The 23184-nt window shown below is 42.9% G+C and overlaps 1 protein-coding gene across 1 annotated transcript in view; it reads left to right on the top strand.

Moving 5' to 3' along the window:
- The window catches only part of CNTNAP2 (contactin associated protein 2), a 1911935-nt gene that overhangs the window by 1672373 nt on the left and 216378 nt on the right, over window positions 1-23184 (top strand). Inside the window, exon 16 of the mRNA XM_045864107.3 lies at window positions 2170-2340. Coding sequence (XP_045720063.1) covers window positions 2170-2340 — 171 coding nt within the window. The remainder of the gene's footprint in view (window positions 1-2169; window positions 2341-23184) is intronic.

Genomic DNA, 23184 nt, shown 5'->3' with positions numbered 1-23184 from the left:
TGACTTAAATAAGAGGGTATTTACATATCTCATATAGTAACAACATTCTATATTTAATTTAAAATTAGGGTTTAAGAATAGCTGCACCAACACAAAAATAGTTTTATTTAAGAATAGCAGTTGAATTTAATATTACATATGTGCATAATTTGCATGAAAGAAAGGAAAAAATGTAGTATAAAAATGATTAGAGTGAACCAGGGGCGCCTGGGTGGCTCAGTTGGTTAAGCGACTGCCTTCGGCTCAGGTCATGATCCTGGAGTCCCGGGATCGAGTCCCACATCGGGCTCCCTGTTCGGCAGGGAGTCTGCTTCTCCCTCTGACCCTCCTCCCTCTCATGCTCTCTGTCTCTCATTCTCTCTCTCTCAAATAAATAAATAAAATCTTAAAAAAAAAAAAAGAAAGACTAGTTCATTTGAGTCTATACTGCCTATTAAAAAACAGAACTTGGGGGCGCCTGGGTGGCTCAGTCGGTTAAGCGACTGCCTTCGGCTCAGGTCATGATCCTGGAGTCCCAGGATCGAGTCCCGCATCGGGCTCCCTGCTTGGCAGGGAGTCTGCTTCTCCCTCTGACCCTCCCCCCTCTCATGCTCTCTCTCTCTCTATCTCATTCTCTCTCAAATAAATAAATAAAATCTTTAAAAAAAATGATTAGAGTGAACTTAATTGATTAATCGTGTTCTTTGAAGGAAAGATGTAGCAAAAATCAGTAAAAAGTAAAAAAAAAAAAACCCCTCAGATGTTAGAAGAAGATTCTCCACAATTTCCTGACCTAGTAGGGTTTTCTTCAGCGATTCATGAATCAGGAAGCATCTAATCTAGGAGGGAGAAATTATCTCCGAAGAGCTGAGCAAAGGAAGTAATTTTTCTCGACCAAAGTGAGGAGGAGCGAGAAAGTTGCACTGCATGTGTGCTGGTTGGCAAAAGCCGAGGTACTTCCCTTTTGTGCAGCAAAGAGGAGGCTTGGAGCCCAGATGGGTAATGTGTGCTGAGTAGACAAAAGCCAACTGGTTGACCTGAGCGTTCTTTTCTGGGAGAGCGGGGCGTTGAAACTTCGTTAAGTTTTGGTTTGCCACCATGGGGCTTAGCGTGAGTGGCTCCATCTTGGGCCCAATCTGGTGATGTTAACATGGGTGTAATATTACAAGGAAAGGCTTTAGTAGCTATTTTAAAGCATGCTTATGTATTTTAGTCCTCAGCCAGGATAGTAAACATACTCAGAAATGTGCACATTCAAAAGGAATTTCTCCCCTGGAGATAAAGTCAAGAGTCAGCTCCTGGTTGTATTAAATTCTTGGCCCATCTGCTCTAATGGAGTGTGAGTCATATAGCTTAGTTAGGTGTTTTTATTTTGTCCTGTGAACTGCTTTTCTCCTGGGGACACTGGCTACGATCAAATGAAGGGGGGAGGAGTATACAACTGTGTCTTCCCCATGAGTTCAGGGATAGAGGCTGATGGAGAGCCCGTAGATGGGCTCAGCTCAGCACTCCTCACCCTCACCTGAAATCCCCAGGAAGGAAGAAGCTGGAGGGGGAGACATTCCCTTTACAGCAACTAGCCTGTGGAGGTTTGGAATGGGAGGGGTGGGAAAACGATGGCCTTGCCTGGTCATCCAGCCCTCTCACCAGCTCCTTGTTTCCCAGGGCTCCCCCACCCCCCACACTGTATTCCCACAACACCTATACCCAGTGTCTGAGCAGGCACTGGTTATTCAAAGACAAAGGTGGATGAGAAGCAAGAGCAGAATACCAAAGACCCCATTCCTGTTCTGTCCCTCGAGGTCTAGCCCAGGTGTTTCTTGCACCAAAATTAAGCCACCAGTACATATGCGAGAGTTCAAAACAGCCCCCACCCGCACATGGTCATGCCAGGGGTGTCCCTCTGCTTTCTCCTCTACTAGCACTTACTCCCTAGAGTCCCTCCAGGGCTGCTCTTGGTAGGAACCCCAACTCTCGATCATTAATAAAGCATTTTCTTACACACAGACATAGACCTTGGGAAAAGTAAAAAATAAGTTGGTGGGGATTTTGTGCAGTGATGTGCAGCAGGATATGAGGAAACGAGCTATTGCCAATGGAAACTTGTCAAAACTCAAGAAAGGGCTCTCTCTTTCGTTACTCCCATGATCGAGGTACAAATGACCCTGTTTGTTTGTTTTTCTTCCACAGGAAATTATTGGAATGCTGCCTCTTTCCCCAACCCATCATCCTACCTGCACTTCTCTACTTTCCAAGGGGAAACTAGTGCTGACATTTCTTTCTACTTCAAAACATTAATCCCCCGGGGAGTGTTTCTGGAAAATCTGGGCAACACAGATTTCATCAAACTTGAGCTGAAATGTGAGTATAAACTCTCTGTCAACTCGTGAATAGCCTCTCTTGTCACTTCCGGTGGATCCCGACCCTGACTATGTAATGTCATTGGATCCAATCATCAGTGGTTGCCTTCATTCCAGAAATGGTGCTGGAAGGTAGATATAGAAACTTGAGAAAGACCTAAGCACCGCCCCCCCCACCCTTGGATTGCTCCCAAGGAAGCAGGCACATTCAGAGATTCCCAAGCAATGCTATTCAAGGAAGAAGATGAGAGAATAAATTGCTCCCATAACACGGGGGAAGGGTGTGTCTTTAAAGTTTATATATATGTTTCTTTTCCAGGGATTCAGGGTTAAGCGGAGACAGAGGACTGTGTAAAGTGATCAGGTGTAAGACATAAGACAGTGGGAGGAACAATACAAAGGAAAAGAGGGATAATAAAAATTAATGTCTGTATGAGTTAATGAAGCAGTGTAGACACAGCATTATGTTCTATGTAGAAACTTTCAAGTCTGCAGCTTTCCAGAATAGACCCCAAACCCACACACCCTCTAAAAGGTTCCATTCTGAATTTATTTAGCTAAGGGTACAGAAACTAACATAATCAGAGCAAGAGTAGATGCTGCCAAGCTTAGCTCAGCTCAGCTTGCCTTGGATCCCAAAGATCCTCACGAGGTCATGTGATTCAGGGAATGCCGTCTGTGGAAGGTGGGGGTTCGCTGGATGTGAGAGGGGCAGTTCTCATTATTCCAGAGATATTTTATTCTCGGGGCAGTAGATCAGCTTCCAGAATGTACAGTCCACAAACTCCGAGGTTTGGTGAATATTTGCACATGTCAGGCTCTCCTGACTATTCAGACCAAGAAAGAATCAGCACAGATGACAGAACGGATACACAAGGCAAGGCCCCCGTGTCCTTCCACAAGATCTCGGTGCCCCTCTCTCACATCAAAAAGTCTCCTTTTTCCCAGTCTGCGCCCTTTATCTGAGGGCCTGTGTTACTGGGTCTGGTCCCATCATGATCCCAAACCCATTTCCTGGAAATATCTGATGGACTATTTTTCTCTTTTTGTAGTTGCAATTATGCAATGTGGTCTTTTAAAAAGGGACCTCAGGCAGTGTTTTTCTGCTGTGATCATGGGATTCTTTTTGTAAAACAGTGGACTGTGATTAACAGTCTTTGGAATTCGTAGTCTCAGGTCGAAATCCAAGTCCTTGGGTAAATTGCTTCATCTCTTTGAATCCCAATTTCCTGATCTGTAAAATGGAGGTAGTAATTTGTGGGGTCATTATAATAATAGAATATGGATACTCATAAAGCATTTATTTCAGTAAATAGGAGGTATCATGATCATATTCCTGAGGATGCTCGTTACAGATCTAATCTGAGCCAGATCTGATTGAAAGGAAAACTGAGAATATTCTAGTCCTAGAATTAAAAAGTAAATAGTCAGGGACACCTGGCTGGCTCAGCCAGTGGCGCATATGACTCTTGATCTTGGGGTTGTAGGTTCAGGCCCCACGTTAGGTGCAGAGATTGCTTAAAAATAAAATCTTTAAAAACAAAAAAGTAATTAAAGAGTCATCCTCTCTTTACGTGACTTATGGATTGGAATTATTTTAAAAGGATTTTCATTTCCACAGTTAAAATTTATTGATTCAAACAATTTCCCAACTTCTACATTGGTTGGATTGTATTTTAGAAATACCTCATGGCAAAAAAGAAAACTGACGATCCATATTTGAGTAATTCTATATGCTTCTATAAAATTACCTTGTCCTTGTTTTGTAAGCCTGCGCCTGGGTTGGAAAGAAGACAAACCAAATATAGACAAAGCAAAGACTTCTACTTAGCACCTGCATAGTAGAATTTCAGTTATTTCTGATGTTGAAAAATCTTCAGAGATGCTCTCAAAGTTTCCCCAGTCTTTCCATTAGATGAAAACTCTGTGCAGAGGGAGAATGATAGCCTCGTTTTGTCATAGTGTTTCCCCCTGGTAAAGAAGTGTGGGACATTCAGACCAGAGGCTGGCCTCTGCTTGGAGTCCTCCGGAGCTTCTGACAATTACTGGGGGTGGACGAAAGATCCTCCAGTGGCAGAGATATCGAATGCCCATCATGCTAGAGCATCTCCAGTGAGGTTCAAAGGAACCTATGAGAGAAAAGAAGGCACGTTTATATAGTTGAGAAAAACTTCCTCAAAACAAATAAGAAGCAGTGGTTTCATGAAGAACATGGAGGAAAAAGTGGCCAGGTGGGGGCTTGTGGCTGCCCCATTTATCACATTGCTCCAGACTCTTCTCTGCAGGATGCACAGGCGGTGGATGGGAGTAGAGCGCTCTATCCCCAACCCATCTCTCTCTTGTGTGGCTGAGGCGCTCTGCACACCTGTTTTCCCGGCCAGGAAGCTCAGAAAAGATGGTTCCTGAAGTCATACTTGTAAAGACTGTCTCTACTGTTTTTTCCCCCTTTAACTTGGTAGGCTTTCTGATCTCTTTCTGATAGGAATTCAAATTTTGTTTCTCTGCTTGTGTCCCTGAGGAATTTTGTCACAGTTCATGCCTGCACAGTTCATGGCTTCCAGAATAACATTTCTGTTAATTAAGTACATCGTGCCCTCCTGTCAGGAGTAGAAGATTCTTGACTCTAAGAACAGTGAGTCAGTTCCACTGAGTTAATGAGATACCATCAACATCTTACTGTGCAAGTAAAAAAAAAAAAAAACATGCAAGATAAAATTAGACTGATGTTACTCATTAGCATACTTTACAGGTAAAATTTTAAGACTATATTTCACTTACTATCTGTGTGTGTTCATTCATTCAGTGTTTATTGAGTACCTACAATGTCCCAGATGCTGTGCAAGGTGCAGAGGGAACATAGTCAAAAAACATAGTCATGGCTTCTTTTCCTCAGAGGGAAATCAGAGTTCTTTCTGTTTGTTTTGGAGGGTAGACAAGTAAATCAGTAGTTACGATAATAATAAAAATAGCTCAGCTTTATACAGGCTCACTGTGTCTCCGGCACTCTTCCATGGATTTTTCCTAAATCAACTCACGTTCCTAACCAGCCTTTGAAGTGGGCAATACCATGAACATCTCTACCGAGGAGGAAGATGGAAACCTGCCTGGGAGACAAGGAGTGCTTCCCAGGGAGTGTAATGCTTTAACTAAATTGTGATGGTGAGCAGGAGCCAGTAAGGCGAAGAAGGGGGGAGGAGTGGGGATCGGGAAGGAAAATGTGGCAGGAGGGGCACAGCAGTGAGTGAGGGTGTGGGGGACAGAACCCAAGGACTCAGCAGGGAGCGGCCGCCACAGGGAGCCTGTGTCGTGGGGAGCAGAGAGCTGGAGCAGAGGGGCTGGCAGGGGCAGAGCACTCAATCGGGACAGATTTGGCTTGATGTGGTCCTGACAGTGACAGTGAGCAGGGGCAGAACGCGACCAGCTTCGCATTCACCTGAGAGAAGATGGAAAGACAGACAAGAGGCAATGGGGCCCCTTGTTAAGATAGAGGCAGAGGGAATGGAAGGGAGAGACAACAACATAGGGGTAGAGATGTGAGAGACCCTTAGGAGATAGGGTCCACTGGTTTTTCAAATGGTCGTGAGGATGAAGTGAAAAGGAAGGTTCTAGAATGAAATTAGTGTTTCTGGTTTTGACAGTTGTGCGGGTGGAGCGCCTTTTACTAAGAAATACGGCAAAATGCAAACTACATTTGGATATTTTGAGTTTGCGCCTGTACGGGATATGGTAGTTATCTGTCCAGGTGGACGTGTCTAAAGGGGGCTGTACATACAAGTCTGGATCCCGACAGAGAGGTTAGAGTCAGAAATACAGTTTGAGAGTCATCATCACTAAGAGAATCATTAGGAAATAAGTATTTGGTGCCTTCAGCATGAAACAGGTTGCTCAGGACAAATGTATAGAGACAGGAAAAAAAGATGTCCAAGAATGAAACCCATATTTAAGGGATAGAAGGAAGCAAAATAGCTTGTAGCAGATGAGCAGAGAAGTTGGGAGACAGTGATATCCCAGGGATCAAATGAAGAAAGAATTTCAGAAAGAACAAAAAAAGAGTGTTTGGTACGACTGAACTGAGAGGTCACTAAAATAAGGACATAAAGTGTCCCTCAAGTTTATCACGTAGAGGTCAAAAAGTAGGACCGTGTGGGGTGAGTTGAGGTGGATATATGGGGGTCAGGGGACTGTGGTTTTGTTTGTTCTTGCAGCTGTTGTATGTGGTAGAGACCTGAGCTCACATCTATAGTAAGGAGGAGAATCTGGCAAACAAGAAGAGGTTGGAGGAATGGGAGAGAGGGACTGTCTGCAGAAGTGAGATCCCTGAGGAGGTGGAAATGAGTGCAATCCAGAATCCAAACATCTGAAGGGGCTGAAAGAAACAGGTAAAAGTAAGGAGGAGAGAATAAGCCACAAATGTGGCAGTCCCTTTCCAAATCAGAAATGATTTTGTGTTTGTTGTTTTTGTTTGCTTGTGTGTTTGTTAGCATTTTTGAGATGGCAGGGGAATATTGCCCTGAAAATATTCACTAACCACCATGGATAGATCCATTTATTTTTTCAGAGTTACCCCTAGGGAACAACTTGACTTGTCTAGAACCCTTTTCTGGCTAAGATGGTGATCATGACCATGGTCCCATCGTCAGACCACCACTTACTGGGCACCTGCCGGGACAGAGGCAATGGGTAGATCCTGGAGAGTCTAAGATGAAGACAAGGGAACCCAACATTCTCACCTAATGAAGGAGACAAACACATTGATAACAGTACAGATGCGACTTCCACTGAACCTTTCTTAAGTGCCAGGCACTGTTTCTGAAGCTTTTATAGGTATTAACAGTTTTAGGTTTTATAATAAGTTTTAGCCACGTTTTACAGAAGGAGAAACTGGGACTACACAGGTCACACAGCTGATTCCAGATAGGGCACTTGCGATCATTAAAACACGATAAGTAAATCACAGTGATAGCCTTAAGGTACTCTACACATCTAGAGGAGAGGTACAGAACCCTTCCTGGGAATGAAGAGGAAGATGAGGGGATGCCGGGTTAGGTCAGAAAGAACGGGCAAAGATGTTAGGTAGATAAAGAAGTGGGGGAAAGAATTCTAGGAGGAGAAGACAGTGCAAACAGAAGCATGAACAAAAGTGTCAGAATGGGGAATGTGACAGGTGTGTGGGAGCTATGAGCACGTGGCATTGCTAACAAGTATGAAGCATGTTACAAGCAATGGAGACATTTTGGCAAGCCTCAGATCCGATTCTAAATATATAGTGGTCTAGGTATTCCAGCCAATATTTATTGCCTGCTCTGTACGTGCCAAAGAGGAACTCCACCATCCAGTGGGAGAGACTAGCATAGAAAACAACATTTTGGATAAGATGAAATAAATATCAGAAGTACAAGTGATATACAGCGGTGACCCAGATGCAGCAACGGTTAGTTCTGACTGGAGAATAAGAAAAGGTTCTTTAGAGATTGTATCATTTTTTTTTTTAAGATTTTATTTATTTGCGAGAGAGAGAATGAGAGACAGAGAACATGAGAGGGAGGAGGGTCAGAGGGAGAAGCAGACTCCCCGCCGAGCAGGGAGCCCGATACGGGACTCGATCCCGGGACTCCAGGATCATGACCTGAGCCGAAGGCAGTCGCTTAACCAACTGAGCCACCCAGGCGCCCTAGAGATTGTATCATTTTAAATGAGCCTCAAAATGAATGAGAAAGAACACTTCGGGCTCAGGATGCCAGTCTTACATGGTGTGGATACATCAGAAAGGTGTTACTGGGGGTGCCTGGGTGGCTCAGTTGTTAATCGTCTGCCTTCAGCTCAGGTCATGATCCCAGGGTCCTGGGATCGAGCCCCGCATCGGGCTCTCTGCTCAGCGGGGAGTCTGCTTCTCTGTCCCTCTGCCTGCCGCTCTGCCTACTTGTGCTCTCTCTCTCTCGCTCTGTCAAATAAATAAATAGAATCTTTAAAAAAAAAAAAAGAAAGAAAGGGGTTTCTACACCCCACACGAGTGCAGGGAGGGCTATGGAGCGTCGTGTATCATTGCCTCTTCAGGGCCAGAGCACTGCCTGGCCCACAGCAGGTGTCGTGTAGGAGTTCGCCGAGCGAATGAGACGAACGGAGGAGGTGCTAGTCTAAATGGAGAACCATGGAAAATCTAGGTGGAGAAGGGGATTACCATGGTGAAAGGGCTGGTGTTCAAAACACTGACAAAGAACACACTGAAAGGTGGAAGGACAGATGATGGCTGGTGAAATTTTGCAATTCGAGATTTCACGGGAAAGCAGTTGGGGTGATAAGAAGGTCTGAGATGCATGGGCTGGCCATGCAAGTGGGATTGTAGGTTGTATGAAAGGGCTGTGGAGAAAGTCAGGGAATGACGAAGAGGCCAGAGGGTTGGCAGGTCATCCACATCACCGCGGGGGCCCCGGGTGGTGATGGCAATGGATGGAGTGGACACGGAGCCTGTGAGCCAAATGTTCCAGTACTCAGATCCAAAGGATGACAGCAGGAAGCATGGGCAGAGTAAGTGTGTGTCACAGGGGGACGCTTTGCTGAACAAAGCCTCTGGTGCCATAGAATACTGGAAGAAGCAATGAGAGTGAAGAATAAGCCCAGCTGCGGGCTCCCCCACCCCCGACATCACTGGGAGAAGGGGCTGCAGTGCTGATGTTTATACATGAGGTTCCTGAAGGTGGGCTGCAATCAGGAAACTGTTGGAACTGTCTGACAATAAACAGTGACCATGGAGGGGTTTTTCTTTTTTTTAAATGATATATAATTGACATGTAACTATATTAGCTGCAGGTGTACAACATAATGATTCAGTATTTTTATATATTACAAAATGATCACTGCTGTAAGTCTAGTTAACATCCATCACCTCTGATAGTTACAAGTTAAGTTTTTATTTTTGCTCAAAAATTTAAAAGAGATTTCAGAGGACCCGGTGGAAAAAAAAATTTTTTTTGACACGATGGAAAATTTTTGAAGGACGTGTTCACTGACTAGGAAACATTCAGGAAAAGCAACCAGAAACTGTTGTAATACGTTAGAATAAGCTCCTATATTCACCAAGTTTGAGCTTTCTCAGATATCAGGATGGCTTGGAGAAAATATTTACATTTAGCAGGAATATCTCCACAAAAATGTGGAGGCAGCAGTCTAATGTCCTGCTAATCTTAGGAAAAGGTATTAAGGAAAAACTTTCATTTTCCAAGATGCAGCCTTCTGCAGTATACATGCTCAAGAAAGTCAGAAAATATTCTGCAATATGTAAAAACTGATGAATCAGAAGAAATAAACTAATGGCAATTTATCTTCCACTATTTCAGAATTGGAACAACTTTTACATTAAAGATCTTCACTTATATCAACATGAGAAATGTCTGACTCCACTTAGCTGGCCTGTTGTGCCATGGGGATGCTATTTAGGGTTTTTTTTTTCCTTTTATATATATTGTGAGTTTTTATTAATACAAGTCAGGTGTTAGCACCTAATTAATTTGTATTAATTTTCTTTTAATTATCTAAACCAACCTGGGTTATCAACATAGATTTAGGAAGAATTTTAGTGATTCTCCTACTTTGCAAGTCTAGCTATGAGTTCAGTTTGTATTAAAGGTTTGGGATCTAAAGAATGATTCTGACTTGGTCATTAAAATACATAAGGGAAAAATACCTAAGGAAAAAAATAGATCAGAAAAAATTAAAAACCTGAACATTATTGTGATTTTTTAATTAAAAAAAATTTCTCTAGCTTCTGATGTAGTTTTTTAATTTCTATTAGAGACCAAAAAGAAAAAAGTTCAGAGATACAATTTAAAGATGAAATTTGTGCTACATTAAAGCTATGTAATGTATTAGCTGTTTGCATTTGAAGTATTAGAAGATATACAAATGATTAGTAAATAACAGAGTCAGATTAAATTTACTCAGATTTCTTTGCCCATCTCCCTGGAGGGACAGTCATTTGAATAGACGGCGAAGGTGCCCTAGAGTTATAAGGGTAGACTTTAGAGGAGGATGTCCTCCTGATATGAAAAATTACCAGTTACCTTGGGTGTTACTGGCCACACACCCAAAGAGATAGCTTGCCCCTCGGCCGGGACCCAACTTCTGCTCTGAAAATCAGGTGGAATCCAGAGCACAGACTCCTGAGGACCTCACTGCAGGCCCCTGTGCCCTTAGAACCTCCGTTTTAGCCCCCAGGCTATTTACATAGTCAAAGTAAAGGCATTTTAGGACAATAAAAAGTAAGTAAATATTAAGAGACAAGATTCCCTCACAGACAGTACATTGCACATATAGTACAACACATACTGGTTTCTTTTTATGTGACATTCAAAAATAGACCACAGTAATCCACAAAACTAGAAGTCACAACAGTGGCCATCTCTGGGGATTGGAAGTATTGACTGGAAGGGGGCTCAAAGGAACCTTCTGCAGTGGTGGAAATGTTCTATATCTTGATCCAAGGAGTGATCAGATATGTAAAAATTTACTCAACTGAACACTTAAGACTTGCACATTTTACTGTCTATAAATTATACTTTAATGGAAAAAGAAAAAATCCTGCTGTGAGAAAATCTGGAATGATTGAATGACAAAAAAAAAAAATTAATAAAACAGTTTTTCAACAAGAGAAATAAAGACCAGGATTCTAGGCTGACAGACCATCTGTCTGTCTAGAAAGCATCTAGATCTAGAAAGATCGAAGTTGCTTTACTTACCCAGATGTCATCACATTCCCTGGGAAAATAAGAAGGGCAAGCTGGACCATCTTTAAGGGCTCTTCCAGCATCAACAATCCCATAAACCTACTGGAGGCCATCAGCCTCACCTGTGGCTTGCCACCTCCCATTCTAAGTGAGCTCATACGGAAGCATCGTCTTAACTTTCCATGCTCTGGTTCTCAGTTCTCCTAAAGATGATGGGAGGAGGAGGGTTATATCAGAACAAATGATATCTGCTTCAAATAAATTCCAGCCTGCGCACATGCTTCAACTAAATGTAATTAGGAGATTTCCTAAAATCATGGACCCCTACTTGTAAATTCTAATTAAGGATCCATCAGAATCACCCATAGGTACCTCAAGCTCAGTATGTCAAAATGAAAATCCATCATCTTCACCCAAAAGCCCTCTCCTGTGCTCCCCATCTTAATTAATGTCATCACCACTTTCTTCATGACCCAGGTTAGAAAGATCGAAGTCATATTTAATGTTTCACTGATGTCCCCACACTAGATAGACTGTTTATCTTGATAGAACACTCTGTTTTTAATATAGAGAAATGCTACTCTGACATTCCTCATGGTATGTCATCATACCAGAACAGTCCCAGAGAAAGCATCAATTCCAACTAGTTGGAAAAAGATGAATGCAACAAAAATGAAAAGATAATGAAGTCTTCCCAAACTTCTCTTTATCACCCATGATGGCTCCTTTAGCTGAAATGCCTTGGATTCTTGATTCAAACAGCCTTATAATTATTCTCCCTCACCTCCTTCCCTCCTTCCTGACATCCACCCTCCCCGGTGAGGACAGATTTCTACAGATCTGCCCTATCATTCCTTTTCTTATACACCATGATGGTTTGTCAATGCATTATAATGCAAAGTTCAAGTACTTAAGCTTGGCAAATGATTCCAGGCTTTAACCTAATTTTTCAGTCTTCTTTACATATGAACTTTGCCCCTCACCCACCAGTACCACGTGCTTTGCTTTAGCCCCCGCCCCCCCCCCCCCTCCACCTACTGACATTCTCTGGTCTCCACCCAAACTTTCTTATGACCCACTGTGTCTTTGCCTTTTCTGGAATTGTCTCTCCCCTCCCCCATTGAAATCCTGCCTACACAAATAATTTTTTTTACCACATCTTGATTTAAAATATAAAACATACATATCATAGAAGTCTTTCATTTTTCTAAAAATATTGAAATTTCTACAAGACAATTCCATGCACTGCTTGGAAAATTACATAGACATCCTCATTAAGGAGCATCTTTATATAGTGTTTGTTTGAATAGAGTATATATGGTGGGTGTCATTCCTATAGAAGAATGCTGCAGTTTCATAGAGATATTTTTGCTGATAGAATGTTTCTTCTTCTATCTTGCTTTCTCTAATCCTAATGTGTTCTGTACTATTTACTGTGCGTGGTAGGACACAAAATCTTTTCTTTCAAAAAAATGCCATGTGAAAGTGTCGAAAAGACCAACTACTGGAATCAGCCTGCCTGTGGCCAGCCAGAAGACAACAGGCATTCTAAGAGAACTGATTAAAGAGGCTTGGATTCATACATTCTGGTGTGAGGCTGGGAGGAAAAGTGTACTATTATTACTCAGTAATAAACACCGGGATTAGTGAGAAAAGTACAAATCTCTACTTGGAGTTATCATAGGATTAGAGACCTTACTTCTGCCATTTTAGAAGAGACCAGTATCTCTACAGGCTCTCTATTTTCATAGAAACAAATGTCTCAAGGAGACAAAGTTGTGCCATCATCAGTGCATGTTACTAATGCTGGCGAATTGATTCAACGAAGGATGACACTTGGGACCAATTCATTCAAAGCTGCTTAAAAGAAGAAGAAGATGCAATAAATCAGGGAGCAAAGCTTCATTTAAATATAGTGAGTAACTGGGGAAGATTACTTGAAATAGCTCAAAACCAGACATATCTCAAAGGGCCGAAGACGACGGTAAGCATAACAATGCTAGGGTTTTGCAAGTCATCGAACACCTAAATTAAAACCAGGTGACCGAACACAGGCCAACTAGATGTCAGCTGGAAAAACTGTACAAATACAGTTTTTTACAAATGAAGATTTCAGGGAGTTCTCTTTTTAGCCAACTGAGCCACCCAGGCGCCCAGGGAGTTCTCTTTTTAAAGACATATTTTGCTCAAATTACAAGATAACTTTTAACAGCAATCAAGATAGGAACTTTGAGAAGACAAAGAGAAACATAAAGGCTTCCGTGAAATCTCATATAGGACGAGGGCCATAGCGGAAATACACTCTTCTTAAACACTTTAGGGAAAGAAGACTTGTTTCTCTATATATAATATTTATGTTTACTTTTTTCCCCATGTCTTCCTGATTTACATAGGACTGTGGTATAGGAGCTTCTGAGCTGGCTCTTCGGAACCTTGGAATACACTTTCTTATAGATATGGCCTTGTAAATGGCACTCAGATTCCATGGCTAACCATAAAGACTTCTGTGGTTTGTTTGTTTTCTAAGTGTGGCTGAAAAATAAACCTGTATGTGTCAGCTCGAGGTCTGCGTTGTAGGTTCTGGAGTCTGTTCAATGTTGAGCAGAAATGTTGCAGAACAAAGGAAATTTCTTCCCATGTTTCTCAAAGTTGAGCTTGTCCTTGACAAACCTCCCTAGAGGACAAGCGTTTGTTTGCATTTCTGATAGGCAAAGCGCAGTTCTGCCTCTCTTTTCCGTGGGACTCACCTTGGTGGGATGAGCGAAGGAGGTGGCTCTGACATTCACAGGCACTTCGAGGAGTCAGTCTAGGCTCCCAGATGGCTCCTAGCCCTTCTCTTTGCTCTAAAATGTCATAGTTCTAGCAATTACAGAATTCCAATATTTCATTCAAATATAATACTACAACCCATATTTTTTTTATATGTTACAGTGTTCTGATAGAGAGATGGATGTTGAAACTATAGTAAGAGCATTATGATAGTCATCCCTTCAAAGTTCCATTGGTCTAATGGAGAAGACCCTTTGGTTAACTTTTTAACCTCCTAAGTAAGTGATTCAGGAATAAGAGATGTTCATATGTAGGAATAAGTTAAGCTGCTGTGATGACTAACACCCCAGGTTTTGGTGACTGTATAGCGGTCTAGCACGCATGTTCTGCTCCATGAAGTTCTTGCACACGGTGACTTGAGCTCAAGGCTCCTTTTGTGTTGTGGCCCCACCATCTCCTTGGCTTTACTAAGTCCAGCTGGCAGACGGAGAAAGGGAGGGTGGAGAAGCCTTGCTTCCGTATCCACACCGGCCCAGAGGTGACACACTCTCCCACTCTCATTCCACTGGTGGTAACTGGTCACATGGCTCCACCTAGATTTCTAGGGACTGGAAAATGCAGCTCCTGGATGTGTGACAGCTTCTTGGGGGTGACTATTGAAAGGAAAACATAAACTTCTCGTGAAAAGTTGGCATTCTCTGCCACAGCTCCCGCGGCAGTGAAAAGGAGTCAGCTTTCACCTTGCCTAAAGAGATCGAGGCAGGTTCCAGAAGATGCGGCATTGGATCTGCCTTGGAGGAGGACAAGCAAATAAATGAGATAAAGGCATTTCTCCAGAGAGTAAATAGCACAGGCAAAAGCAAGGAGAGGAGGAAGATCGTGGAGCATTTGAGGAATTGAAAAGAATATAGTGAAAGCCCAGGGACCAGTTAAAAGACATTTTTCTTTTTTTTTTTTTTAAGATTTTATTTATTTATTTGAGAGAGAGAGCACATGAGAGGGGGGAGGGTCAGAGGGCGAAGCAGACTCCCGGTCAAGACGGGACCCCGATGCGGGACTCGATCCAGGGACTCCAGGATCATGACCTGAGCTGAAGGCAGTCGCTTAACCAACTGAGCCACCCAGGCGCCCTAAAAGACATTTTTCATTAGAGTAATGACCCACCCACATATCTGTGTTAGGAGTTTGACAAAAGAAAGCTAGCTGAGCCCAATGCCTCTTGGGAAATTACTCATTTTACTTGCTTTTGCAGGTAGTGTTAAAACGATCAGATTTGTTTTTCTGCATCTCTGAATTTGATTCCTGTGATGAGAACTGATGAGAAGGCCAAATGACTTCTCATGGAGAATGGTTGGTATTTAGTATTCTGCAGGGTCTTTCTGGGTAAGTGTAACCAGAGGCAATAATAGAAACAGTGTATATCTGTCAAGTGTAATTATAACACTGAATTATGCTCATCTTGCATCCCGATTCCTGTATACATTAAACATCGGAACATGTGGGCACTTCAGACCTGTGAGGATTTTACTTTGAAAAATAGCATGCCCTTATTTTTAGCCATTTTTAATAGGAAAAAAATTCGCACCTTGTTCAAAATTATTTTATGGTACAGTTTGACTGGACTCTCTCTCTTCTTTAATCTTCTCAGGTATCTTAAAAACAGTAAAGAACTAAGAAGGAATGTTTTGGTCCACTTTTAAATTCCCTCGAATTCTCTGTATTTAAATGAAATCCCATTCTTTGCATTTTGATTAATCTCTCTGATTAAACACTTGTTAAAATTATAGAATAGAGGGCGCCTGGGTGGCTCAGATGGTTGGGCGTCTGCCTTCGACTCAGGTCATGATCCCAGGGTCCTGGGATCGAGTCCCGCATCGGGCTCTCTGCTCCTTGGGAGCCTGCTTCTCCCTCTGCCTCTCTCTCTCTCTGTCTCTCAAGAATAAATAAATAAAAATCTTTTAAAAAAAAATTATAGAATAGAGTTGCTTAAAATGTCACCAATCTTTGTTAAAGAAGTAGAAATTATCAGATTGTGGCTTTTAAAAATTATACAAATATTGTTGGTTTATTGTTAAATGATTTAAAAATCCAGGGAAGCAGAAAGAATAAATAAAAAAAAATCAGCTGTAATCTCATATTCTAGTGTACTTAACAATACTCTTTTGGTGTGCACATTTCTCAACATTTTTCTATGCACTTACATATGATTTTTTACAAAAATAAGATCATATGGTGCATACTGTTTAAAACCCACTTGTTTCATGTAATGATACTTTAGAAGCAGATTTTCATGTCAGTTTTTTCTTTTTTTTAAACTCCACAACAGTGACTTCTTTTTTCAGCTGAGGACAGAGACTATATCAGAATCTCTAAGAGAGCATGTGTACTTTGAAAAACCATTATTTTATATTAACAAAACAAAACAGAAAAACTATTGTTTTTGTTCTACAATCTACAGAATGTAATGCACAAAAAAATTATTGTTGGGAGGGAGCCTGGGTGGCTCAGTCAGTTAAGCATCCAACTCTTGGTTTGGCTCAGGTCATGATCTCATGGATCATGAGATCGAGCCCTGTATCCAGCTCCGCAATTAGCGGGGAGTCTGCTTAAGATTCTCTCCCTCTGCCCCTCCCCCAATTCAGACACTCCCACTCTGTCTCTCTCTGAAATATATAAATAAATCTTAAAAAAAAAATTGTTGGTTGGTGGGGCACTTATCTGAGACACTCAGGAATTTGTTTTATCCTCCACCAGCCTCCCGTATCTGGGCACATCAGCATCTGGAGATGATAATTAGATTATTATGGCAACAAATGGGAGCATGGGTTATAAAAAGATTGGGGAACAGTGTCTCAGTTGCCAGGTGCTTCATTTAACCAATGATCCTTTATTGTTGGGCTTAACTTTTAAAAGTTAGATTTTTCTCACATTCTGATCTCCTGGCTTCCTGTTGTGAATTCTCAGACCCATGATTACACACGATAGCAAACTCTATATATGACTTCAGGTGTATTAACCCTTCTACAATATTGATGGAGCATTTATCTGAGACATTTCTCTGAGGTCCTGTATTTTTAATATTCAACCCTAAGTTTCCTCGTTTCTAATATTCCTACCACATAGAAGGTAATGAACAAATTTAAGTCATCGCAGCTAGAGAAAATGAACAAGATAATTTAAGTCAGCCGTGCATCTCTTGCAGAGATTCCAAGGAACTTTGAGAGAAGTTTTTCACACTTTCAGAAAGCTTGTTATATAGACAGTCGTTCTCCTATTCTTTCCTATCTCTCAGCATTCTCATTTAAAGTCTCTGTTACTCTGTGGCGCGGTTCCCCCTTTTCTCCACTCTTTGCCTGATACTGCAACTACACTGTTGAGTTGAGGTGCATCTGGTGTTGTCATGGAAAACAGAATAAATCTCTTTTCATATTCTGTGTCCATGGCATGTAGAATGTAGAATCTTTATTTGGCACTTTTTTTTATTAGAGAGATTTCATCTGAAGTCATGCCAATGGAGCACTGAAAGGGTATGGTGGATAGGAAATAATTTGCCACAAAAGAGAGAGACAAACAGTGCTTGTGCTAAGACCTAAAGCCTGGGCTGCCACTTGGTCCGTGGCACCTGGAAATCAGACGTATTCCCAGATCTCACCAGCGGACCTCCTCCACAGCCTCATCCTCTCCTCCTGGGGTCGGTGGCTTTTCCTCATTATCAGTGTCCACGTAGGCAGAGCCATCCACCACTCGGCCATTTAGAAGCCCCATTCACTAACCGACTGGTATGTTGTCTCCTTATAAGCTCCAGGGTGGTTCAAGTTTACACCTGTTGTCTGTTTTCCGATTCTCTCTGTTTCAGCATGTGGTTGTATTTCCTCCTTTGAACCTCACATCCCCAAGTCCATTCTCCTTGAACTCTCCAAAGCCGTACATCTCAATGCGCCTGCTCTATCTGACATCACCCAAAACCAACCCCATAAATTACCCCTGGTCCTCCACCAGAGCACACTTCCTTCAGTGCATGTTTCTCATTTTGCCACACAATCTGGCTGTGGTCAAGAGAAAAGCTCATTTGACGTTCCTCTCCATCTCTGGAGACTCCACAGGCATCCAATTTCACAGTTTCTACAAAGCAGCTTCTACATTTCCTTTTATCACAAATACCCTATCCCCACAGTCACCATCTGGGACTTTCATCTATTCTTTCAAACGGGGCACTCTCTGCCCAGCACACAAGTCTCCACTGGTTCCAAACATGAGGGTATTTAAAACCTGTCGACGTGTCCCTTGCTAAGGACAGGTCCTGTTTCACACCACATGTCATTTTGGAAAGATTTTTGTCTTTTTCAGTCATATAGGTCCATTAATATTCAAGAAGTTATTCTCAGACGACAATTAAATGCATGGAGAAAACTAAAATTAGAAAGACTTTGCATTTTAAAGACAGCTTTCTGTTTCTTGCATGGCCAATGGTAACTCCCTTTTGCTTCCTTTTCTCTGTGGAGGTCTTTGTGAAGTTATTTTTTAACCGTAATAAAAAGCTTAAAGGCCAACATATATAAAGAGAAATATTTCTCATACTCAAGAGGTTATCAAGATACCAGAGGTTCTAAAATGAGTTCATAACATTGATTCTTAAGCTCCAGGCATTTCCTTGAGGAATTTCCAGAAGACTTCAAATAAACTTTCCTTCTCAGTGTTCATTTTCAGATGTGTTTAACATCGAGTTTTAGGGTGTGAATATGCATATTTGGCTCTAAAAATTTCTCTATTCACACACTGTGACTATTACAAAGAAAAAATAGGTTATTTTTTTTAATTTCCTTCACAATATGAAAGGCAGGGCAGTAATGGTTAGAAAAACCAACTCTCTGTGCTTAGTTATAACTGGATGTCAGCATCTCACAGATTCAATTCCCTTTCTGGGCTGTGAAGGCGAGCGTGGAAGTTAAAATCCATTCTCAGAAGTCCTCCAGCCCCACATGATTGGGCTCAATCACATATTTCGAAACTGAAGTGGGTGTTTGGTTTTTGCCGAGAATCCCCCTGCAAGCTTAGAAGGACCACAGCCCGTGCGGGGCCACACACACCTCTGACACCCACTGCATCTTCAGGGGGTCATCAAGCCCACCCTCAATCCCACAGCTTCTAGAAGACTCTTGGTACTTGTGGAAGGCTGCTGTGCTTGGAGTTACGGTTATCACAGGGAAAGAGGAGAGCTTAGACTCAGGCGGGAGAGGAGAGCACAGGGCAGGGACCTCGAGAGGCGCCAGATGCTGAGTTTCCAGGTGTGTTCTTCCTGCAGAGTCACGGACATGTCACTTCCCTGGCACTGACTATGACAGAACGTGTGGGGTACCGACAACCAGGGCAGCTCCCCTGAGCCTTGGTGTTCAGAATCTTTATCTGGGCTCCAGTCCGTAGGAATGGTTGACTGCCCGCATGACTGGCCTTCGTCTCCAGCCCCTCCCGGGGGTGGACTGTGTGCACCACACCTCCCCCCTCCACCACATTGTTGGTCAGCCCCCCCGCTAAATCACATCGTTACATGATCCAGCACGACTCTCGGGCAAACAAAGACACTCCTAGCAGGCACAGCATTTCAAGGGTTTAGATGCTGCTTTTCCAAAGCTAGGGACCGTGTGGGGACCGCTCTTTGAAGCAAAGTTAAACTCTTTTTTTTTTTTTAAGATTTTTTTTTTTATTTATTTATTTGAGAGAGAGAGAGAATGAGAGACAGAGAGCATGAGAGGGAGGAGGGTCAGAGGGAGAAGCAGACTCCCCGCCAAGCAGGGAGCCCGATGGCGGGACTCGATCCCGGGACTCCAGGATCATGACCTGAGCCGAAGGCAGTTGCTCAACCAACTGAGCCACCCAGGCGCCCGCAAAGTTAAACTCTTTACTGTACAGTTTTGAACATCTTTCTTTGGATGGCAAAGGAAATAAACTTTGATTCTTGGGACCTTGCTGCTAGAATGGCACTTGGTGATCAAAGCAGAATTCCAGGACCATTTTCATCAGGGACACCTGGCGTTAGCAAAATGCAGACTCCAAGGTCCTCTCCCAACTTACTGAATGAGAGTCTCTGTGATAGGAGGCCTTTGGAATATGCTTCTGATGGCACTGCTGAGTTTATCCTGGATAAGCCTTTGATCCTCAAATGTCATATATTTGGAAACAACCTTTAGCATAGTTTTTTTCGAGCTGATGTCACTAATGTATCCTGATCCTAGAGTGAGAAGATATATATTCTTACTTTATGCTCTCAGGGCAGATGCTTGTGGAATCTAAGACGCCATTCCTTATGTATGCCTGTCGCCTAAATTATGGTTTGCCTTAGGAAAATATGTGGGTTTCCTTGCTCAGAGTATCTATATTGTAATAGTTTGGCCTCGTTGGCAGGAGTGTTTCTATTCATCCATTCATTTATTCACAAATTGTGCCTACTCTGTGGCAGGCATTGTTCTAGGCTCTGAGGATCTAACAAAAATGAACAAAACAGAAAATGCCTCTGCTTTAGTGGGGCCAGGAGCACATGTATATTGTGCCAGATGGTGATACAATGCATGCTACGTAGGTCAAACAAAATTTGTTTTTCAGGAGAAAGGAGAAAAGGCAGCTGAGAGAGGGATTCACTATTTAAATTGGAAGGTTTAGGGAAGGAATTTCTAATATGATGACATGTGAGCAGAAGGGTAAACGAGCAGACACAGAGTTATTTGGGTAAAGCAGACACAGAGTTATTTGGGTAACAGTAAGTGCTAAGGCCCTGTGGCAGGAACCGGTTCACAAGGTAGTGGACAAGGAAGCCTTAGGTGATGAGGTTAAAGAAAGACTAAGAGGAGCAGAGCAGGTACAGAGACTACAGGAAGCTCTTTCAAGGAATGTGGCAACTAAAGAGAGCCAAGAAATGGAAATAAGGTCAAGAGAAGTGTTTTGTAGTGGCGGCTGCTAAGATGTTCCTGTGGGAGTGATCCAGTAGAGAGCAAATGGTTGGTGTTGTAGAAGAGAGGGGAGGCCTCTGGTCTGATGTCCTTGCATAGGGAAGAAGGGATGGAGGGCATCCAGGCTATACATGGAGCATCCGGCCTTAGATAAGAGCAGAGATAGTCCCTTTACTTCTTCCTTCTTCTCCTCATCTCTCTGATTCTCGCAGGGACCTTGTTTGCCATCTGCCTTCCCCTTCTCATGACCCTCTCATGTTGCATAAATCCTTTGGTCTCCTGATGTCCACTTACCCCTTCCTTCCTAAAAAAAAAAAAGAAGAAAATATATCCATAACATTCTCCACTGTAGAATGAGGCTAAAATATCTGGTCCGCCTATTACCGGTTTCACTGTATGGATCAAATGAGATTTTGTGCGGAACTACCCTACCAATCCTTAAGCTTCATTTTAAGATGGAAAAACAAATCATTATCAAAACTGCAGCAGCGTTAGCCCATCGGCTCAGCAAGCTCACTGTGTATACCCGGCCTTGTCTTTTCCCTTTACCTGTTCCGTATTGAGTGACCGCATGTCTAAAAGTTACCTCAACTGCTGAGAGAACTCGGAGGCCAAAAGCCTGTTATTCCGGCCAGTTGTTAAATTTGTCACTCAGTACCTGAAGCCTGGAGGTGATTTTTTGAAGAAAACTTGTGTTGAGTTAGAATGAGAGCGAATAGCGCCGCCTGCTGGACCTGGAAAGGGGCCGGACCGAGAGCTGTGTGTGGTTCTTTCCCATTGATTGTTTTCATTCCGTCAGATGGAGTCGTGAACCAGACTGATCCAAAGGGCATGTCCTCCATCTGGCCTCTTCTGTGATGCCAATATGCCACCTTGTGCATTTCTCTTTTCACGTAATCTCTTTTCGCCCTGTAAGGATTCAATATCTAAAATTACCAGCAAGACTGGCTGTATTTCATTTCATTAGTTCTCTTAGAATCTCTTGCAAATTAGATCACAGAATGTCGCCATGCGAAGGGATCTTCGAGATTGTCTAGTTCAGTGTTTTCAAATACATTTTGGCCACAGAAAGTCTTGGAAAACTATCATTTTAGACGCCAGTCAACTGAGACCCAAAATGTGAAAAAACAAAGTTACAACCAGAAGTCGCATCTACTGATTCCCAAACTATTCCCCGTAACAGTGAACATGCTTTCAGCTGTAATAAAAACGGCTCAAACAATAATGGATGTCTCACATGAAAAGTGTTGAGTGGCTCTGGGAATAATTTAAGAGCTGACCAACATCATCACAGACCCAGGTTTATCCCATTGTCCTCCCTGTTCTTCTCAGCATGTCTGATTACAAGATGGCCCCAGCAACATTAGGAACCACAACCTCCACCCAAGATGAAGGGGTATAAAGGGGCTGACTGTCTCTTCTCCTCTGAGCTAAGAAATTGTCCCAAAAGAACCCTAAAGACTCTCCTCGTATCCTGTTAGCCAGGAGGGAATGATATGTCCCATCCTAAGTGGGTTACTGGTAAGGAGAGTGAGATTGCCAAATTCGACTTAGACAAATCCTGATTCATGTTCTGGGTCTGGGGCAGGGCCATCCATACCTGAAGCGTACGATTCTGGGGCAGTACAGAGATTCCTGGACAAAACTGGAAAAGGGCACTGTGGCTATTTATTGGAGGGGCATTGCCCATGGGTCTCCCCAGTTTCTGCTTGTCTTCTGAGCAAGAGGTATCAGTAGCTTTGTTCAGACCTTTCTAAGGATGTGAGGACGGCACGCAGTCTTGGAACATAGAGGTAGATTTCTTTCCTGACCAGGATAATGAAGCTAATGTCTCTCCTCAGGGCAAAAATTGAGCTGGTTGTCTAGCCGCCCCTTTGAAAGAGTGGGGTTTCTTAAGTTCAGGTCCCTCGGCAGTGACACAAACTCCCTGCATATGCGTCATCCATCTGGGCTGCTCCACATGGCACCCCCCCCCCCCCCCCGTGGAACGTGGGGCACAAGAGAAATCAATGTGGACATGAAGCCCGTACTGCCTGCTCTGCTGTGGACAATATGTCTTTTGTCTCGGACCCAGGAGGCTTCTGTCTTCTGCCAGCACCCAGGAAACCATGGGAGACTACGTTGTTAGTTTATCCGAGGGGGTAAAATCTCGGACAATTCCCAGTTCTTGACACTAATAGAAAGACAACCACCCGTGTTTGCTACAGTCTTCTCTCCCCTGAGGCACACCCGATACACCCCATTCCGTCCTCAAATACTTATTTCTGGAAATAGGATTGCTTTCAGCATGTAAGAAATTCCTGTCTTAGTGGCAGAAACAGGGCAACTCTGCAGCCTCCGACTGGAGACACTCACATTAAGTAAGGACAGTGTCGTTGGTCTGGTGTCTTTGAGGCTGTCTCCCTTTTATTCGCT

The sequence above is a fragment of the Mirounga angustirostris genome, unplaced genomic scaffold (assembly GCF_029215605.1).
Source record: "Mirounga angustirostris isolate CCGP_5_RB_7025 unplaced genomic scaffold, mMirAng1.0.hap1 SCAF_12, whole genome shotgun sequence".
NCBI classification, from domain to species: domain Eukaryota; kingdom Metazoa; phylum Chordata; class Mammalia; order Carnivora; family Phocidae; genus Mirounga; species Mirounga angustirostris.
This window is presented reverse-complemented; position numbering and strand designations above follow the sequence as displayed.